General features: G+C 38.9%; 1 protein-coding gene across 1 annotated transcript; it reads left to right on the forward strand.

The window, feature by feature from the left end:
- Window positions 1–2958: 2958 nt before the first annotated feature.
- Window positions 2959–16482, forward strand: LOC112556935. The gene is made up of 8 exons (XM_025226431.1): window positions 2959–3908; window positions 6723–6865; window positions 9336–9516; window positions 10693–10929; window positions 11807–12076; window positions 12745–12821; window positions 13517–13602; window positions 14265–16482. The coding sequence occupies exons 1-8, from the start codon at window positions 3473–3475 to the stop codon at window positions 14386–14388; spliced, it is 1554 nt and encodes a 517-aa protein (XP_025082216.1). The 5' UTR covers window positions 2959–3472; the 3' UTR covers window positions 14389–16482.
- Window positions 16483–17421: the final 939 nt, after the last annotated feature.

Consider the following 17421-nt stretch of genomic DNA (forward strand, 5'->3'; position numbering starts at 1 on the left):
CATTCTGACATGCCACCCCTACCTGTATAGATGCATTTATCTAAAAAACTACATAGCTCTGGCAAAAGTTTAACTTACCCTCTGAAAGAGAAAAGATTTATGAATAAAATGACTCATTTAAGTTACTATAATCGAAAAAAATTTTTTTCAACCATTCTGGGTGATCCTGCCGCTTAACTCCTAAAGCTGTCAAGCTTCAGACTTCGTCACGTCCACAACGAGAGAATCTTGAGAGTTATGTGGCTTTGCTATTGGGTGATGTGAATGAAAAACCATTCTTTTCCCCAAAGTGCGTTTGTGACGATTGTTAACACAATTCCGAGGAGGGTTGTCAATCCTTAAAATATTGTCCAGTTTTTTTAGACTTTCAATTTAAGCTACGCAAACGGAATTTAAATTTGTTTTCTTGTTTACAGGAAGGCTTTACATTTTCGGAATTCAGCTTTAGCGACTCTTTACTGTCAGTTCACTTCTGCGCTGACATCGGGAGGACAGGACTACAGTTAAAATTGCCTTCCCCGGGCCACGAGGCGTAAGAACAGCTCTTTCCTCTCCTGCCTCCGATAGCATCTCAGTGGCAGCCTTCGGCCTTCACTTCTGCTGTCGAATGAAGTAGTGATGGAAATGAAGTAGGGATTGCCAAGCGTTGATACCGTATAAGGTAGAAAAATGTAAAACGGTTATGTTACTGAAGGTAGAAAATATGAAATGTTTATTTCAAAACTTTTGCAAGCATAATGAAAACAGTAGTAGTGGGTCATAAGCAAGTTCGCCATTTTCTGACAATTTCTTGTACATTCACTCAAAATCCATTTTCTCCCTTCTTCTGTCTTGTGTTTACAGGTTCTTTTTCTCTCTCTCTCTCTCTCTTCTGCTGTTTGTGTATTTGTGCGTGCGTGTGTGTGTAATACGTGTGTGTGTGTGTGACAGAGAGAGAGAGGGCTGCACTAATGAGCTCATGAGCGTGCAAATCCACTTGATAAAACTGGAAAGAACTGCGAAAAGTCTCTTTAGGCGGAGAAAGCTCCAAACTGGACACGAATCATACAATTTCCTATCAAATCAGATTCGTGTGCTTGTAGGAATTTTGTTCCTTGATGTAAAATATACAGAAGCATTCAGAAACGAAACGCGAAAAGAGCAGTACTTAAAAAAACAGAAGAATTGTAGGTAAGCAGCAACAGCAGTAACATAAAGATGATGACGACACAAACTATCAGGTTACTATCAGGTTAATATCAGGTTACAGGGGTTAATTCTGCTAAACGCTCCTAATAAGTCGGAAGTACATACAAAGCAGGTCGATAGTATAAGAGTTATATCGGTGCTATGAGCAGGAATCCTGGTTAAAGTCTGATTAACATGCCAACCAAATCCAGGCAGAATTAGTGACATGAAATGTCACAACAGTAACAACAACAGTAACAACAACAGTAACAGCAACAGTAACAGCAACAGTAACGACTTAATGACATGATAATTTGTTATTGTTTTGACGAATTAGATATGGGACATGATACAGCAATGAACGACGGTAAAGAGTAATTACTGATTTCCTTAGAAGCAAATATAACCAAAAACAAAATCGTCGGCAACTTCACAAGTCTCTTCTCGTACATCAGCTCTGTGAATGCACTTCAGAGACGGAGTTCTTCTCTATGATAAACGGACAACATTTGTGACACTTGTCATCATTGACTGTATAAGATAGTTTGAGATTTCGGCACAAAAGCTCGCAGCCAAGCTCACGCTTTTAGTCATCATCTGTCTTGAATTCGAGGCTGTTGATGCTCGAGCACAAACAATCCATGGCAGAATGATTCCATCGTTGTTTGAGAATGTGTTGCATGCGAGGTTGACACCACTACGGCACTGGGCGGACAGTGAGGTCCTCCTGGTGTTGCCGGCGAAGCTTGTCGCCGATGATGACGGCCACGAAGACCGTCAGACAGGCCGACACGATGGAGAACGCGATGGGCCACTCCAGACGACCGACAAAGGTGCTGCGCAGCGGGTAGCGAGCGAGACCTGAAGACTTCTTCAGAAACACCGCCATTCCAATCAAGACTGAAGTTGCTGAATGACAGAAGAAGTAAACAAGAGTTAAAATCGTGATCACTGACATTGTTGCTGTTACTAGCGACCACTAGGCAGTTTAAAATTACATCTTTAAAAATTGAAAAGAACAGGCTCAGAACTATGTTGATGACTGCTCAGGGGAGGGGCGGAGGAACCCACCTGAAGACGCGAGGAGGAAGACAGAAAGGCGGCGAAGCAGAAGGAAGAGTTCTAACTCGCTTCTCAGGTTGGTCACCAAGAGACAGGCTGCCGCCAGCAGGCAGAAGCCAACGGCCACACTCTCAAGCACCTGAGTTACTTGCAACCAGGCTGCAACGACATGGAGGACAGAACACTTTAGCCACTTACGTGCTGATTTAAGGAATTAAACAGTAGTCAGCAGGACAAACCACTTTTTCGGTACATATCAAACCACATATATTACCATATTTTTCAAATAATCAGCTGTATTTGTTTGTTTAATTTCTAAGAAAGATACAAGTAATTGCTTATTTTAATCTTTTTAATTGTATTTGTTTTTGAAGCATTGGCAAAGGCAAAAGAGAAGATGTGGATATTTTTTCAGAAGGATCCCACACCAAGGCGAATCGATCACAAGTATATTGATCAAATATATTGCTAAAAGAACTCTGCTTTGTTCGAACACTGCATATGCAAGCTCAGCGACGATATCATCATATAGTTTGGGGTCGAAATGACCCGTGTATATCGCCTGGACCATGAATCTGTATCCCCTATACAAAAAATATCCTAGATCTCTATGACAAAACAAGGGGGAAAATATGGGTAGTGCTGGTGAGGGTGGTGGAGAGCGAGTGTTGTGGTCATCGAAGTAAACATTCAGTCCGTCTCTAGGGAAACGAACACTAAAACGAGGCTGGGTGTCAACATGGCTGCCCCTGCCTAAATTGGCGGTCTGTTTAACCAACTAGCGTTATTAGTAGCGACGCAACTAACATCAATCACATTTTGTACAGTCGTATTCCCACGGGAATTAAGGAAATTGTTTTCAATAAGGATTTCAAAAATGTCTTATTTTATAATAATAAAATCAAGACGATGCACCATTGTGTCAAGACTGTCGAGTGTCGTGTAAGAAACAAATCTTAATCTTATTCCGGTAGTCATTAATCAGCAAAGCAGCCAAACGATAACAGACTTTCGCTGTCTCGACAAGCTTTAAGGAAACTGCGTTTCTGTGGTATCAGTAGTGCAATGTTCGGCAGAGGTCTCACTAAATTATTAGGAAAAGTCATTAGGTAACATTTCATTATCATTACCGAACAGTGTAGTGATATAAATATCTGCCCCCATTTTACTTGGTAGATGTGCTGAACCATGTTTGGTCAGGATAATTTGCAATCATTGCTGTAGATATGATAAAGATGATAAGATGGCCAAGGATTCCAGTCGGGAGAGTAATGAGTCATTGGCCCGAGAGATTCAATGCTTGGAGAGGGAAAAGGAAGAATTGGAACAAAGTAACAAAAGACAAACATTGGAGCAAAGGGTGCGAGAGCTGAGAAGTACGGTTAGCTCACTTAGATCAGATAATAGGAGCACTTCATCAATAACTGATGGAAGAGTTAGTGCTGAGACCACCCAAGCAAGGACACATTTAAAGAGTCATCAACATTATGGAGATAGTGATGCAGGCGGGTTTTCTGAGCTGCATTCAGCTCTGAAAGAAAGTCAGGACAATTTGCGGGCTCTGAGTAGCCATCATTTACACTCCTCAACCCCTTCATCATCAAGTGGCAGAAGAAGAGACAATAATGTAAACCAGACACGTGTGGTGTCATCAGAAAGTAGCGCCGAGAGTGATGGTGGTGAGTACTGCATAGAGACTAACAGAGAAATGGGTAGATGAGTGTGTATTGTATTGTGCATCATGTTTCAGAGGCTTTTGAATGGCAATCTTATACATTTTCAGCATAGTCAAGTTTACCTTTTGCTATTTTTTAAAATCTTTTAGGCTTTTGTCATTATTTTGTTGTGTTTCTTCAACTGTCAGCATTATGACTGTGGGGCTAGTTTCTGCAATCCCACCTTCTGATATCGCTGTAATAGGAATGGTCATACTGCAGGTGATTATTCTGGGCCAACTGTGAAGGTTCTCACATTGTATCGTTCAAAGACTGTCCAAAGTGGAAAGAAGAGGCAGCCATTCAATGCATTTTTGTGGAATTTGGCATCTCTTATGCTATGCTCACCGTTGCATAGTGCAGTGGTTCTCAAAGTGAGATCCGTGGACCACTTGCGGGCCGCATGTATAAGTCGGGGGGGTTCACAGCTAACGCTCATCATATGTCAGAAAAGTGATGTTTAAATCACCAGGTACGCTAATTAGTCCAGCATAGATTTCACATGAATTTTAATTTTACCGATATCCAACTGCTCATTCGCATTAAACACTCACTTACCAACTAAGTCTTTATGTCACAGTGTGAGCATTGTGTCATTAACTGCATCATATATTTACCCTTAATAGCGCAGTTCACTCCCTTATTTTTAATTTTTGTGTGTTCTTTGCAAAGTATATAACTTTATGTAAACTTATTACTATACTACTGTCACAAAAATACATTTAGTTTTGAATTGAAATGAAATAAATGCAGCAATTTAAATTTGAAATTCACAGTTCAGAGTGATTTTAGGCCTTGGTGGTCTGCCATATTTTTCATTTTAGCTTAGTGGTCTGCGATCCAAAATACTTTGATAGGAATTTGAATCAGAAGGATCCTTTCCAGGTTTTGGGATGGGCACCACGACTGCCTCTCTCTACAAGGGAGGGAAACAGCCAGACACCCAGATGAAGTTAAAGTTGTCTAGAAAGAGGAGGAGAGAGACCTATCATCCTATCACTCTCACTAGTTGTCTATGCAAAACTTTAAAATGCGTAGCGTTTGGCTGCCTCAACTGGCATCTTGTCTCGGGGTCTCATCTCCAGCTTCCATTGTGGCTTCAGACAACAACACAGCACTCTGGACCACCTTGTCAATTTTAAAATGTTTTAAGGGATGCATTTGTCTGTAAAGAGCATGTTCTTTGGTTTCTTTTTCATTTGGAGGATGTGTACAATGCTACCTGGAAGCAAAGTATTCTGTTGGACTTGCACACCCTTGGCTTCTGGGGTCGTATGCCACACTTTATCAAGAACATTCTTTCCCATCGCCTCTGTGTTGAGTCTGTTATGCTAGGGACCGTTTTACTGCTGTACACATTTTAATTGTGTCCTGGCCTCCAACAATTTTTTTAGCTGGCCCTTTGTTTTTCTTGTTTAGATCTATCCCATTGGCAGCTATGTTTTTCATTTTAAAGATAGTAGTGCTTTACCATCAGATTTAAGGTTTTTATTTATTTTTTTGTTTGTTTGTTTAAGGTTCTGGCTTAATGGTGGCCTTTTAGGCCACAACACCATTTTTAACATTGTCTACCCCTTTTGCATTATCCTTTTTCCTTATTTTGGTTTGTATTTCTAGTGGTGTTATTGTATAACTTGGGAGTATTGGGGTTGTTTCCTATCCTTTTAAAGTATTGTAACCTCTTCCTGTGATGTAGCCTTAGTTGCTGGCACAGCATAAAACTCAACCAACTAACCAACCATTTTTAATAAACCATACAGTCTGTATGCATGCTGTTTACGATGTTCCTTTGCACTGTAGTTGTTATGTTTATATGAACAAGGAAGACGGTTGGGTTGACAACTCACCTTGTGTGACACTACCTCATCAATTTCATGCTTAGTGCTCTACTTCCTTTCTTGCTGTTCTGTTGAAGTAGTAGTTATGCACATCTAAACATGCCTTGAATACCTGCCATCTTCAGTTTCAGTTGCAGTCCTTCCTGCTAGGCAGTCAAAGGCATAGGGCAGGTTGAAGAAGATTGCCAGGACTTTCTTCTTCTTCGATATAGTGTCTTCTGTTAGGAGGGCTAGCTGAACTTAGTGTTGTAATGCTGTTGATAACCAGACCGGATTGTGGCAAGCAGTGCTCTCAGTAGATGTCTTCTATTGATAATCTGTTCAAGAAGCTTTCCAATCCACCTCAGAGACTGGCCATTAGCCTGATGGGTTCTGCCAGTGCTTCCATTTCTTTGTTGTTGGCATAATGTGGAGTTTCTTTCTAACTTGCTGGTTCTTTGCCAGTCTTCAAACTTTGGTTAAAAATAGTAAGATTTTTTCAGCCCTCAGTAATCTGTGTGAAATCTGTGTGAACCCTGAAATCTGTGTGAACAACTCAATTTCTTTCTTATGAGACACAAGTCTTTAGACATCACAGTTCACACTGGGATCTTGGAAAGGTAGGTTTGCTGATTGGGCAATGCCTTATAACATATGCTTGAAGCTGGGGCCTTCAGTGATGTAAAGTTCAAGTTTAGGTTAATTTATATGTACTTCTTCTCTTTAAAAAAAAAGCACAAAGAAAAATTGATATTTATGTTTGCAACAAATTAATGACAGCCTTATGTGCTATGAAATTTCCAGCAGCATCAAATTTATTTTTGTGCTTAATTTGAGTTTCTTTAAAGTGTAAACTTATGATCTATAGATTCAGCACATACACAAGCAGAAGTTCCCTGTGAACATACCGATGCAATGATATTTGTTCATGGTAATATTACTACTGTGTGTTGCCTGTCAGGTGATGATGTCATGTCGCAAGCCCACAAGCAAGCCATTCAGGAAAATCGTGACATTCTTGTTGAAAACTTGATTCCAGACGATATCTTTAATGACCTCATTTCCCGCAAGATCTTCACCACAGCTGATGTATCTCGTATCAAGGTTATCATTTACTTCTGCTTTTTTTTTTTTCCTGTGGTTGAACAAAATAGTATTTATTCACAACTGTAGAAGGTAACATTATTAACACAATGTGAAGCTGTGCCTGTTGGATACTATGCATTGCTTTTACATATGCTCTTAACTGGTGACTTCTTCGTTGAATTAATATGATGTCCTGAGAGAGTATCCACATTGCAGTCAATAAGGTTCAGGGTGGCTAATTTCCCCCTGACTTGTGCCCAAAAGAGGTTGGCAACCATAGGGTCCCGTAGCTTTTCCAGGTTGAAATGGATGTGTGGAATGGTCATTCGGTGTTTCATTGAGAGCTTCGGATGCAAGATTGAAAGGACAAGGTTGTGGTCACTGTTAATATCTGCTCCCAGATATGCCCTTGTTTTTGCCTGGCTGATGCTTGACTGGAGGTGCCTCCGCAATAAGATGTAGTCAGTCTGGTCGTGGAATAACCCATCAGGAGAATGCCAGGTGATGAGCCATTTCTCCTTGTGAAAATGCAAGAAGCTGGCCGGGTCAACCTGTGAGCAGCCGAATGCCCTGTTCGTTTTTCACCAAACCCAAAGCGGTCAACTGTATCGGTTCATTGCCAGCACAGCATTGAAATCCACCATTACAGTGAGGATATCTTTCCTTTGTTCCTCACTGTTTGTAGAACAGCTTCTCCTCATCCCCATGGATAGTGATGGTTGCATGCATCTGGATGATAATCAGGTTGTGGGGCTTGGCAGTGACCCAGACCTTCCACTGGTTTGCAGACAAGGGACTCAACTTACTGCTAAAGAAGAACTTGTGGCCCTCGAGCGTCTGCCTCTTGCCGAACCCAGTCCACCATATCTCTGCCAATCCTTGCAAAATGTCCCCTCTGTAGCATGGATGGACGCAGTCACTGGTAGTACTTCTGCCTAAGAAGAATAACATGAAGCAGTGCCAGAACTATTGAACGATCAGTCTGATTAGTCATCCAAGTAAAGTTGCTGAAGGTGCTCCAATGCAGCCTTAGATCAGTGGTGTAGGAGATTCTGGCTGAGGAACAGGCCAGATTCTGTAACAGCAGGGGCATGATCAATCAGATCTTCAACAGCTGAATCTTAATTGAGAAACACCAGCAGCATGGTCTAGCCAAGACATCAAGAAGCAGAAGTGGGGCTGGATCAGTCACACCTTGTGAAAGCCGGCCGACAATTTAACAAGACAAGCTCTGGGCTGGAACCCACAGGGGAAGCTCAGGGTTGGGAGACTCAGACAAACATGGAGGAGATCAGCCCACAGCAAGGCACAAGCAGCTGGCAGCATGACATGGTCCCAACTGGAAAGGGATGCCAGAACTGGAACCGATGGTGTGGTGTAGTTGCGGCCCTATGCTCCACTGGGGGGATAAGGAACAAGAAGAAGAAAAACCAGCATGGTAAAGATTTGTACCATAACTTTATTGACTTCAAGAATGAAAAAGATAGAGAAAGTATGGCATGAGGGGATATGTAATGTACTGCACTTGTTCAGTGTGAGAGCAGGCCTGGTACTCACCATCAAGGCACTGTACAATGGCTCCAGAAGCTCAATACTTTGCAACAACCAAGTGGGTACGTTCCTTCGCATGATGGTGGGTGTACACCAATGATGCCTACTCACCCCAATGCTGTTCAGCATCTGCTAAAAACAAAAAATCATGCGCACTACATTTCATGAATACCCTACCTTCGTCCTGATCAAGGGACGGCCACTCAGTAACTTCTATCTTGCTGACAACATAGATCTCATGGCAGGCAGCAACAGCGACTTATAAGACCTCATATACAGGCTCATAACCAGCATGAGCATGTATGGGATGGAGACCAGCACGGAGAAAATTATGGTCACGGGGAATCAGAGTACGACGGGAGTAGGGGCAGTTCTTTAAGTACCTGGACACAACCCTCACCAAATAAAGTGACTGTGCATGTGACATACGTCTAGAATCATAGCAGCAATACCAGAGATGGCTAGACTCGACAAACATCAGTTTCTGCACCAAATTTAGGTTCATAGTGTCAGTCATGTTGTATGGCTGTGAGGCTTTAACCATGGAATCTGCTTGCTACTTCAAGCGGCAGCAACTGAATTGGTTTGGTCATATCACCCAACATAGCACCTTGCGGTCCAGGTTACATTGAAGGCAGCTGATACTGTGGCAAACAGAAGAAAGGCTGGCTGGCTAATGTGAAGGAGTACACCGGCTGTCCTCTGGAAGACCTTATTAGACAGCCCCAAGACTGGTACTAGCCACCAAGTTATGGGATGGCATGACATGTATGAGTAGCTACCTGTGCATACACACATGCACACACAAACACATAGACACAGATCTCTCATAAATTTTTTTTTAATTTTCCGCAAGTAGTTTCCATGTTTGCTTATAAGTTTTAATGAAACTGCAGGAATAAAGGCCTTTGACAGTTTAAAATGTATTGATGTGCAGGATCGTAACACAAGGGAGGCAATTAATGAAGAATTGCTGAACCATCTTTGTAGACGGTCAGATCGAGCATTTTATGTATTTGTACAATCACTTCGGAGGACTCTGCAGGATTTTTTGGCTAATCGCATTGACCCACAACCATCTTCAAAAGCTCATAAAAAAAAGAGAAAACGGCAGACAGGTAAGACAGGACTCTGTGTAAGAGAGAGAGGGAAAGAATGTGTGTACAGGTGTAAGTGGTTTAGTTGGTTTAGTCCTTGTTACTCCTCGAGGAGCTTAGGGCCACAACAACATCACGCCAGCAGACCTGGTTTTGGCCAGCCCTCTTCATTTGGGCCCATGGTGTTCTGACATCCTTTGCCTCGCTTTCTACTGTTCTTTTCCAGACAGTGTAAGTAAGTGATGAATATTAATCTCATGCTCATGGATTGTTTAACACATTTACAGCAAGATATAGGAACAGTTATAACTTGTTTATTTGATTGTAACCTTTTTATGTAATTGGGATTTTTGTTATGCTCCTACTATACTTTACGTAGATGTGTAAATGTTTACATTAAAAAGACTGAAATCAGCTGGATAAAGTAGAGAAATATAGTGAAAATAAGTTTTACAGCAAAGAAGTATTTTAAAGTTAAAGACTGGTGTGACAAAAAAATTTTTAATTTTTGATAGGATGTTTGGGTCATAGACGTGAATGATTGATGGAAAAGAAACAAGGCAATTCAAAATCATGGTTCACATGACAGAATGCAGAACATGTTGTAATATAGCTTTGATATGAAATGAGAACCTTATAATACTAGACAACCAGAATTGTCCTTGAAAAGTATGAAATAAAAGGAGGCAACCTTGAGGCACACATGGTTAGCTGCAAGGTTTTTTGAATAGAGTTAAAGCTACATGGAGCAGTCTCTGTCCAAAATAGTATTTAAATTTGTTTTGTTTAAATTGTACGACTTATTTTTGAAAGATTCTTAAATGGTGAAGAAATGCATTATGTTGCTACCACCTTTCTTAGATTGTGTGAAATTTGGGTGTCAGACAGATTTTGTTTGTTTTTTAAAGAGTTTCCCGATGCATACAAAAAATGAAACATACATAACATGATACTTAGTGTCATTTTCCATTCACTGTATTCATTCGAAATATATATATATGCACTCTGCTGTATATTACTAGCACATGAGCAGCAATAAATTTTGTCTGTCATTGCTTTTGCTAATCAGTGTGTTGTAAAGTATTATTGTTAATCACCTTTTAAAGTCTAAGTTTCTAAAATTGCCTTTTTATCAGGTTGGATATGCTGCAGTAAGAAATTATACAAAATTGTGTTGGAATGTCTTTGGAATCTTAGGTGAGTTAAACATAAGCATTGACTGTGATGATGTGATACCACATGCAACACCTAGACGAAGGGGAAGAGGTCGAGGGAACTCAATGAGCAAAGCTCTGTGCTCGTGTCAGGAAGTGGAAGAGCAGATACTGACAATGGCAAAAGAAGCGTACCGCAACATTCGGCGCAGAGATGCTACCCCTGCTGCTTTTGAGCAGTTTAGAAAAGAACTTCACCAGACCAATGAAATAATCAAAGGTATTAGTATTACTATGTGTGATTGGCTTTTCATCAGTAACATCACCTGTACAATTAAGTTTGGATAATGATTAAAATGTTTATGACATTAAATTTCCTCAAAGACATGAATTTTCTGTTGATTTTTCTACATTACTCAGTTAACCTATCAGAATTTTTAACCAGTAAAAATTGCAACAACATATTTTGGTATAATTTATGTCGGAAGTACAAAAATCATTTTGTGCTCTTTTTCCTGTTGGTGATTAGGTTTGCTGAGTCTGTTTTGGTGCTGTACTGTGCTGGTGCCCTCTTTATTTCTTTTTCCTTTGCTGGTACTTGCTAACTGTGCCTGTCTGTTCTGCCATGGTGTGTGGTGTTAGTGTTTTCTTTTTAGTATTGGTTTTAGACAGTTTGGTGTCTCCTTTCTGTGGGTGTATATCTCCCTTTTTTTAAAAAAAAAATCTAGTTATCATCTTTTGTCTATCTTATATTAGTCTGAGTTCAGGTGGCTTGTTGCTACTGATGCTACTAATGAAAGTGTATTGTGCCACAGAGGGTTGAGGCAGCTATTGAGGTTTTGAGCCAGTCTATATTTGTCTAAGAAGTATTTTAGTTTTTCCCTTTCTAATTTGTTTTGATTACACTCTAGCAGCATATGTGTGGTGCTTAATCTATCCCCATATGCGCTTGAAGTGGGGGGGTCCTTGTATCTTGTTAGATATTCTCCATTAAGCCTCATTCTGGCTATTTTGGTTTGTTCAGACCTGTTTGACTTTAGGATTGATTTTAACCTTAAAGAGTGTTTCTTTTATATGTCTACACGACATTGTAATAGTAACATTACTGTTTCATTGTCATAAAAGGCATTTAACATTTTTAACATGTATTGCAACAGACTCAATGGAAATAATGCACACACTCAAGATTCTATGTCGTCATGGAGATCTAGAAGCAATATCAGAAGGCAGTGTGCAGTTCTGGCTTCGCTGTCATTCACAAACTGATGCACAGGCACTATGGGGCATGTATGTCTCTGGCAAACTTCTGAGGTTATTTCAGCGGGCCTTCGTGACTCCATCATTACAGAAGCGATGCCGGGCACAGCACATACGTTTACGAGTTTACATCCATGAAGAGGAATATTTGTGCTGCCTAGCTGAACTAAGTGAGTTTATGTGAAATTCAGTCTTTTCCTGCTGATGGCATAACTGTTACCAGGAAAGGGGGGGCAGCAAACTTTTGTAGACCCTGGAGTAAGATAAGAAACTGTTGGTGCCTTTAGGGATTGTTTTATTATAAATTACTTTCCTTAAAGAGTCGACCAATCAACTATTTTGTTATATTTGAAAATAACCAGTGAATTGGTTATGAACCCTGCTTGAGATAGTTGCTGACTACTCAATTAGTCATTGATTTGTACACATAGTTGTTGATTTGTACACCATCAGCCAAAAATAACAATAGTATAATATTTGATAATAATATTTGAAGTCTAATGTTAAGTGTAATAAAATATTTCATTGTTTGGCATATATTGTGTAAATAATTTTTTTTAAATTTCTGCCTTGTAACCTTTTTTGATAGGAGCTGTCTGTTCCAAATTTCACTTGAATTTAGTAGAGGAAAGCAAAAAACATATTTCTTGCAAATCTCACCACTTAAATGTTTAAAAAATTGTTCCTTAAAATGGTTGTTGTTATTGAAGGTTAGTAGATGTAAATATTGGAACACATTCTACTTCATGCTGCCACTCCCATTCTAAATGTTTCCAGATTCATTTTGTAATTGTAGTCTTATTTTATATGCTGAATTAAATCGATTATGCTGTCAAAGGTGCACAAAGTGACAGAAATGTCAGGTTGGGAAACAACTGCACCATTGGCAGGTCCACACCACATTCAGAACCTCAGGTAAGGAAGATGGAGCAAGAAATGAGACAGAAGTCACTCTTTCTTTCCTGATCAACTGTCTTTCAAAAATACTTTTATGAACCATGTCCCTTTGACAACATTTGGGATTGCGTTCAATTGTTGATGCCAAATAATGATTGGTGGGTTTTGCCTCCATTTAAAATCCTTTTGCTATATGTGTTTAATAAAGTCATTACTGTTTTCTTTATAGTTATTAAATATGTCCGGGTCCCCAGTGTCTGTATTGTCAAACCATATGAACATGTTTATGAAGATATAACTTATTTCTAGTCAGTGTCAGAGGAAGCCCAACTATAATTGGCCAGTTCTCAAAAGTCATATTAACATTATTTTTTTCATTTTCCCGACAAATCAGTGCATATCTTTTCCGGATATACTTGTCAAAATGTAAGAGAACAACTCTGTTTTTAATTTTTACTGGTGCAGTATTGGAAACTCAATGCAAGCCCTGACTTTTGCCAGCATGCAAGTACCAAAAGCTTAGAAGATAATACTTCGCCTATAATTAAGAAAACCAAATCGTATAAAGAACTGCTATCTAGACCTGTGGAACACACAAAGATTTATTTGCATTTCTAAGTAGAGTGTGACAAGCATTAAGAAGCACTATTAGTATTATCTGTTGTAGAAAAGCTAAACTATTGTTAATTCTTGTGTATAATACATTTCTTCAGAAAAAGCGGGCAAAGGCAGTATCTTATGAAAAGAGATCACTGGATCCTTACACCCGACCCCTACCTCGACAGGCTTTTCAGGAAATGTGAGTGTAACATTATCACTGCTTCAAGTATATTTTGGAAGAATCTGAACCTAAGGGTTGGTTGGTTTGTTTGTTTGTATGAAGCTTTAATCAGTGAACTGAATAAATTCAAAACTTAGTGAATTATTGCTTTAGTCTTATTTATGAGTACCTTGGGAGAAGAATTTGACTTTCAGAATTATCCCTGAATCTAAGAATGGTCAGGTTAGTTATCTTACTCTTAATGCTTTTCTGAGAATGGTTTGGGCACAGAGCTATGTGACATAAGATGTAAGAGTTCTTGAAAGAATGCAGACCTGTTTACATGATTTTCCCACACTTTATGTGCAAAATGAGATGAATTACTGCCCCAGGTCAACATCTTACCCTTGCTTCAAAACTATGGCCCTTGGTGTTGTGAATAAAGTATGTATTATATAGCATGTATCAGTGCAGTTGAAAAACACTTAAAGGTATTGTCTGTATACATAAATAAATAATAATTTAATTGTGTATACTTTCTCTTATATAGATCACTTGTTGGAATAAGAATAAGGAACAAGTCAGGGCCTTAAAAAAACAAACAAGTCTTTAGTTATATGCTGACTATTACTATTGTTGCCCACTAAAGGAGTAATCAATGCTTTCTCACTGCATATTTGCCTTCTTATTCATCTTTCCAGATCCAAGAATCTCAAAGTTCATCTTGACATGTCTTATGAAGTAGAGGGTTCCACAGTTCCTGCATCCTGTATGCAAGAGAAGGCTGGTTACAATTTTCGAGTTCGACCAGTGCATATGTGCTGATGAAAAATACTTAAACAAATGTGTAGACTTGAATGACAAGAGCAGCTTGATTCATGTTGTATACACCTGCTCCAAAGTTATTGGCATGGCCTAGAGTGACTCTCAGTCTGTTTAACAGAAAGATACTTTTTAAAGTTTCTGAAATTCTATGTGAAGATAGGCATGTCCTTTTGGGAAAGATCCATCATCTTCCTTCAGGCCATGATTCTGTGTACCTGCATGCAGGATCAACAAATTGAGGCTGTCCTTTGTATTTTTGGCAGTCCAACTTCTGAATGTTGCTGTGTGTGAATAAATGTTTATCCTATATGTGAGCCTGAATCATGATTGTATGAGGGTCTGTTGGGTGCAGTGAGTATCTTTTATGCTAGGGTATTTTTTATTGTTGTGCTTCTGTATAGAGCTGCTTCTAATTGCCCTCTGAGATAGTCATATCTATCTTTTTCATAATGTGCCATGTTCATGTACCGGTATGGATATTTTTGGTGTGGTACTGATTGATGTCATATATAACATACATCAGCCAAGAAACAGTCATTATGTGAAGAGATTTGTCACACTGAAATGAAGTGTATGTTTAAACTTTCATGAGAACATGTTGGAAGAATACTTCCTGACTTGAACCACAAGAGATAGCTGTTTGTACTTCTTAATCCCATTCTTTACCTTTATGGAATAGTCAAAGATCTTGGCACAGACTTAATTTGAATGGTATTTTCTAAGTTTCTGTACAGTTTTCATAAATGTGACATCTACAGACATGTCATCTTTGTTGATATAAAACTAATTGCAACTCTACAAAAAAAGGGGTCTCCCAAATGTGCTTGTACCTTCAGGAGAAACATTTTTAGTCATTACCACTTTGAATAGTTATTGATGCTATCAAATTTAAAATGTTGCCATATAATTTGAGAAAACCAGGACATTCCTGCTAATTACTAGAAATAGTTGATCACAGTTTCCTGTGTTTTTACAGTGTGTATCTGGTGTAGTAAAATCATGACCAAGTTTATTGAAGTGGCTTTCCTGTAACAAATCTGGTTTGAGGGGTGTTTGAACTCTCCATGTTCGTTTTTGTTTTTGTAGTGCCCTTGGATTATCATCTGCTAAATACTGATGATCTGTGCTTTTAGTTGCATTTGCCTGCCACTGTTCTGTTGACCTGACTTTCAACCCCACTGTTGTCTCCTTCATTGTCCAACAGTCCCAACACCTTATCTGCTTCATCTCAATTCCAGTTTTTCATATGCTGGATTCATTCGCCAGTTTCTTGCAGATGTTCAGTTCTTTCTGCTGTATGGTTCATTTTCCTCACAACATTGCTCCCACCCCATCCCCCCTGTTGCTTTAGATTGGGGATATATGTGAGTCAACAAGTGTGGTCTGGATCCTCTGATCTCTTATCTACAATCCTCCTGCTTTATTCATTTCCCTCACTGCCAGTGTGTTGATGCCACCCCCCATGACGTGTGTGCCAAAAATGGACAACTATATGTTGTTGTTGCCACCACCACAATCACTACTATTGCCACTGATACTACAACTACAAATCACTGCTGCAAGTCAAAAGTTGAAAGACTGTCAGAAGAATAAAGGGCTAGAAAAGGATAGTTTGGTAATGATTATGGCACAACAAACTCTGCTTTGAGATCATTATTATTCTGTTTATATTTTTTTTGAAGCGCTTTAGGTACGCTTTTATGGTGGAGTAAAGCGCAATATAAATTAACTTTATTATCATTGAACCCTGAACAAACCAAAGTATGTGAATTTTTATTTTACTTTGCATCTGCAAGACTTGCAGTGGGTATGCCCCACAGCAAACTTTAGTAGGCTCAGACTGATAAACATAATGTAGTGGATGCCATATCCTGTGACCTGTGAAAACTATTGAACAAAGATCCCTCACCTGAGGCATAGGTATCTGTGTATGTGCCAACAGATATGTTTGTCGTGGTTTACATTTTTAAACATTTTGATGCCATGATGTTTAGCTTGTGATATAATTAAGAACAAACTTTAGGTAAGTGAAATGGTATTAAATGTCCTGACGTTGCTAGTTTTTAATAAACATTTAAAAATGATGCTCATTAATATTTGTGTTTGTATGATTTTATAAACAGGGTCAGTTATGTTGACATAATACAAATATCTGGGAAAAGCTACTCTTGAAATGATGTTTTGTGAAAAATGTTGCTGTGAAGTCCCAGCTAAAATAGTGATGAGGGGATTTGTAGCAGCCTATGTCCTGCAGTTGACTTAAAAATACGTTTCAGAAGATAACAATTAAAGGGAAAGGCAAACTCAACAAGGGAGTCTTAAATGATAGATACTAATGATCTGAATTATTAATGCTAAAAATTTTGTACAGCAAAAGAATTGTTTACTTACAGTCACATTGAAAACAGAGCTTTAAGTAAGTTTGTAGAGATTGCCAATTTTCATTCTGACAAGTTCATGGATTTGTGCTTCTTACAAACAACACAAAGATTGATTTCACAAAAGAATATAATTGATCATAATTTATGACATGCACCATCTGGTGTACCACTTCAGGAGATTTTTATCCAGTTTTTGTTTTTACGTGACTTTGTTAAGAAATGGGTTTGGCATTCTGGCTTTTATATCACTTCACGATCTCCAACTTAAAAAGTTAAGAAAAGTATTAGCAAAAAATTATTCAGCATTATTTGCTGGATGCAAAACAATTATTACAACTTACTGCAAACAAATTGAAATGAACATTTTGAAAGAGACTTTCTAAAAGATTGTTGCATTTTATTTACCAGTCTTTATCAGTCAATTGTACTTTATTACAGCCTTTTGCAGAAATGTTCATTACATTTAAAAAATATATATATGGCGCCTTTTGAGAGAGCACTGTTGCCTACCCCAGATGTGCACTGGTCAATTGCTCTTTTCTAGAGTTCTCCTATACATCTTTAACCACATCCAATAATGGCCAAATCAGTAGAAATAAGCGACAAAAGAAAAGCACTCCGATATGGTTTTAAGGGCTTTATTTTCAACATT

This window comes from Pomacea canaliculata, linkage group LG2 (genome assembly GCF_003073045.1).
Source record: "Pomacea canaliculata isolate SZHN2017 linkage group LG2, ASM307304v1, whole genome shotgun sequence".
Classification (NCBI taxonomy): Eukaryota; Metazoa; Mollusca; class Gastropoda; order Architaenioglossa; family Ampullariidae; genus Pomacea; species Pomacea canaliculata.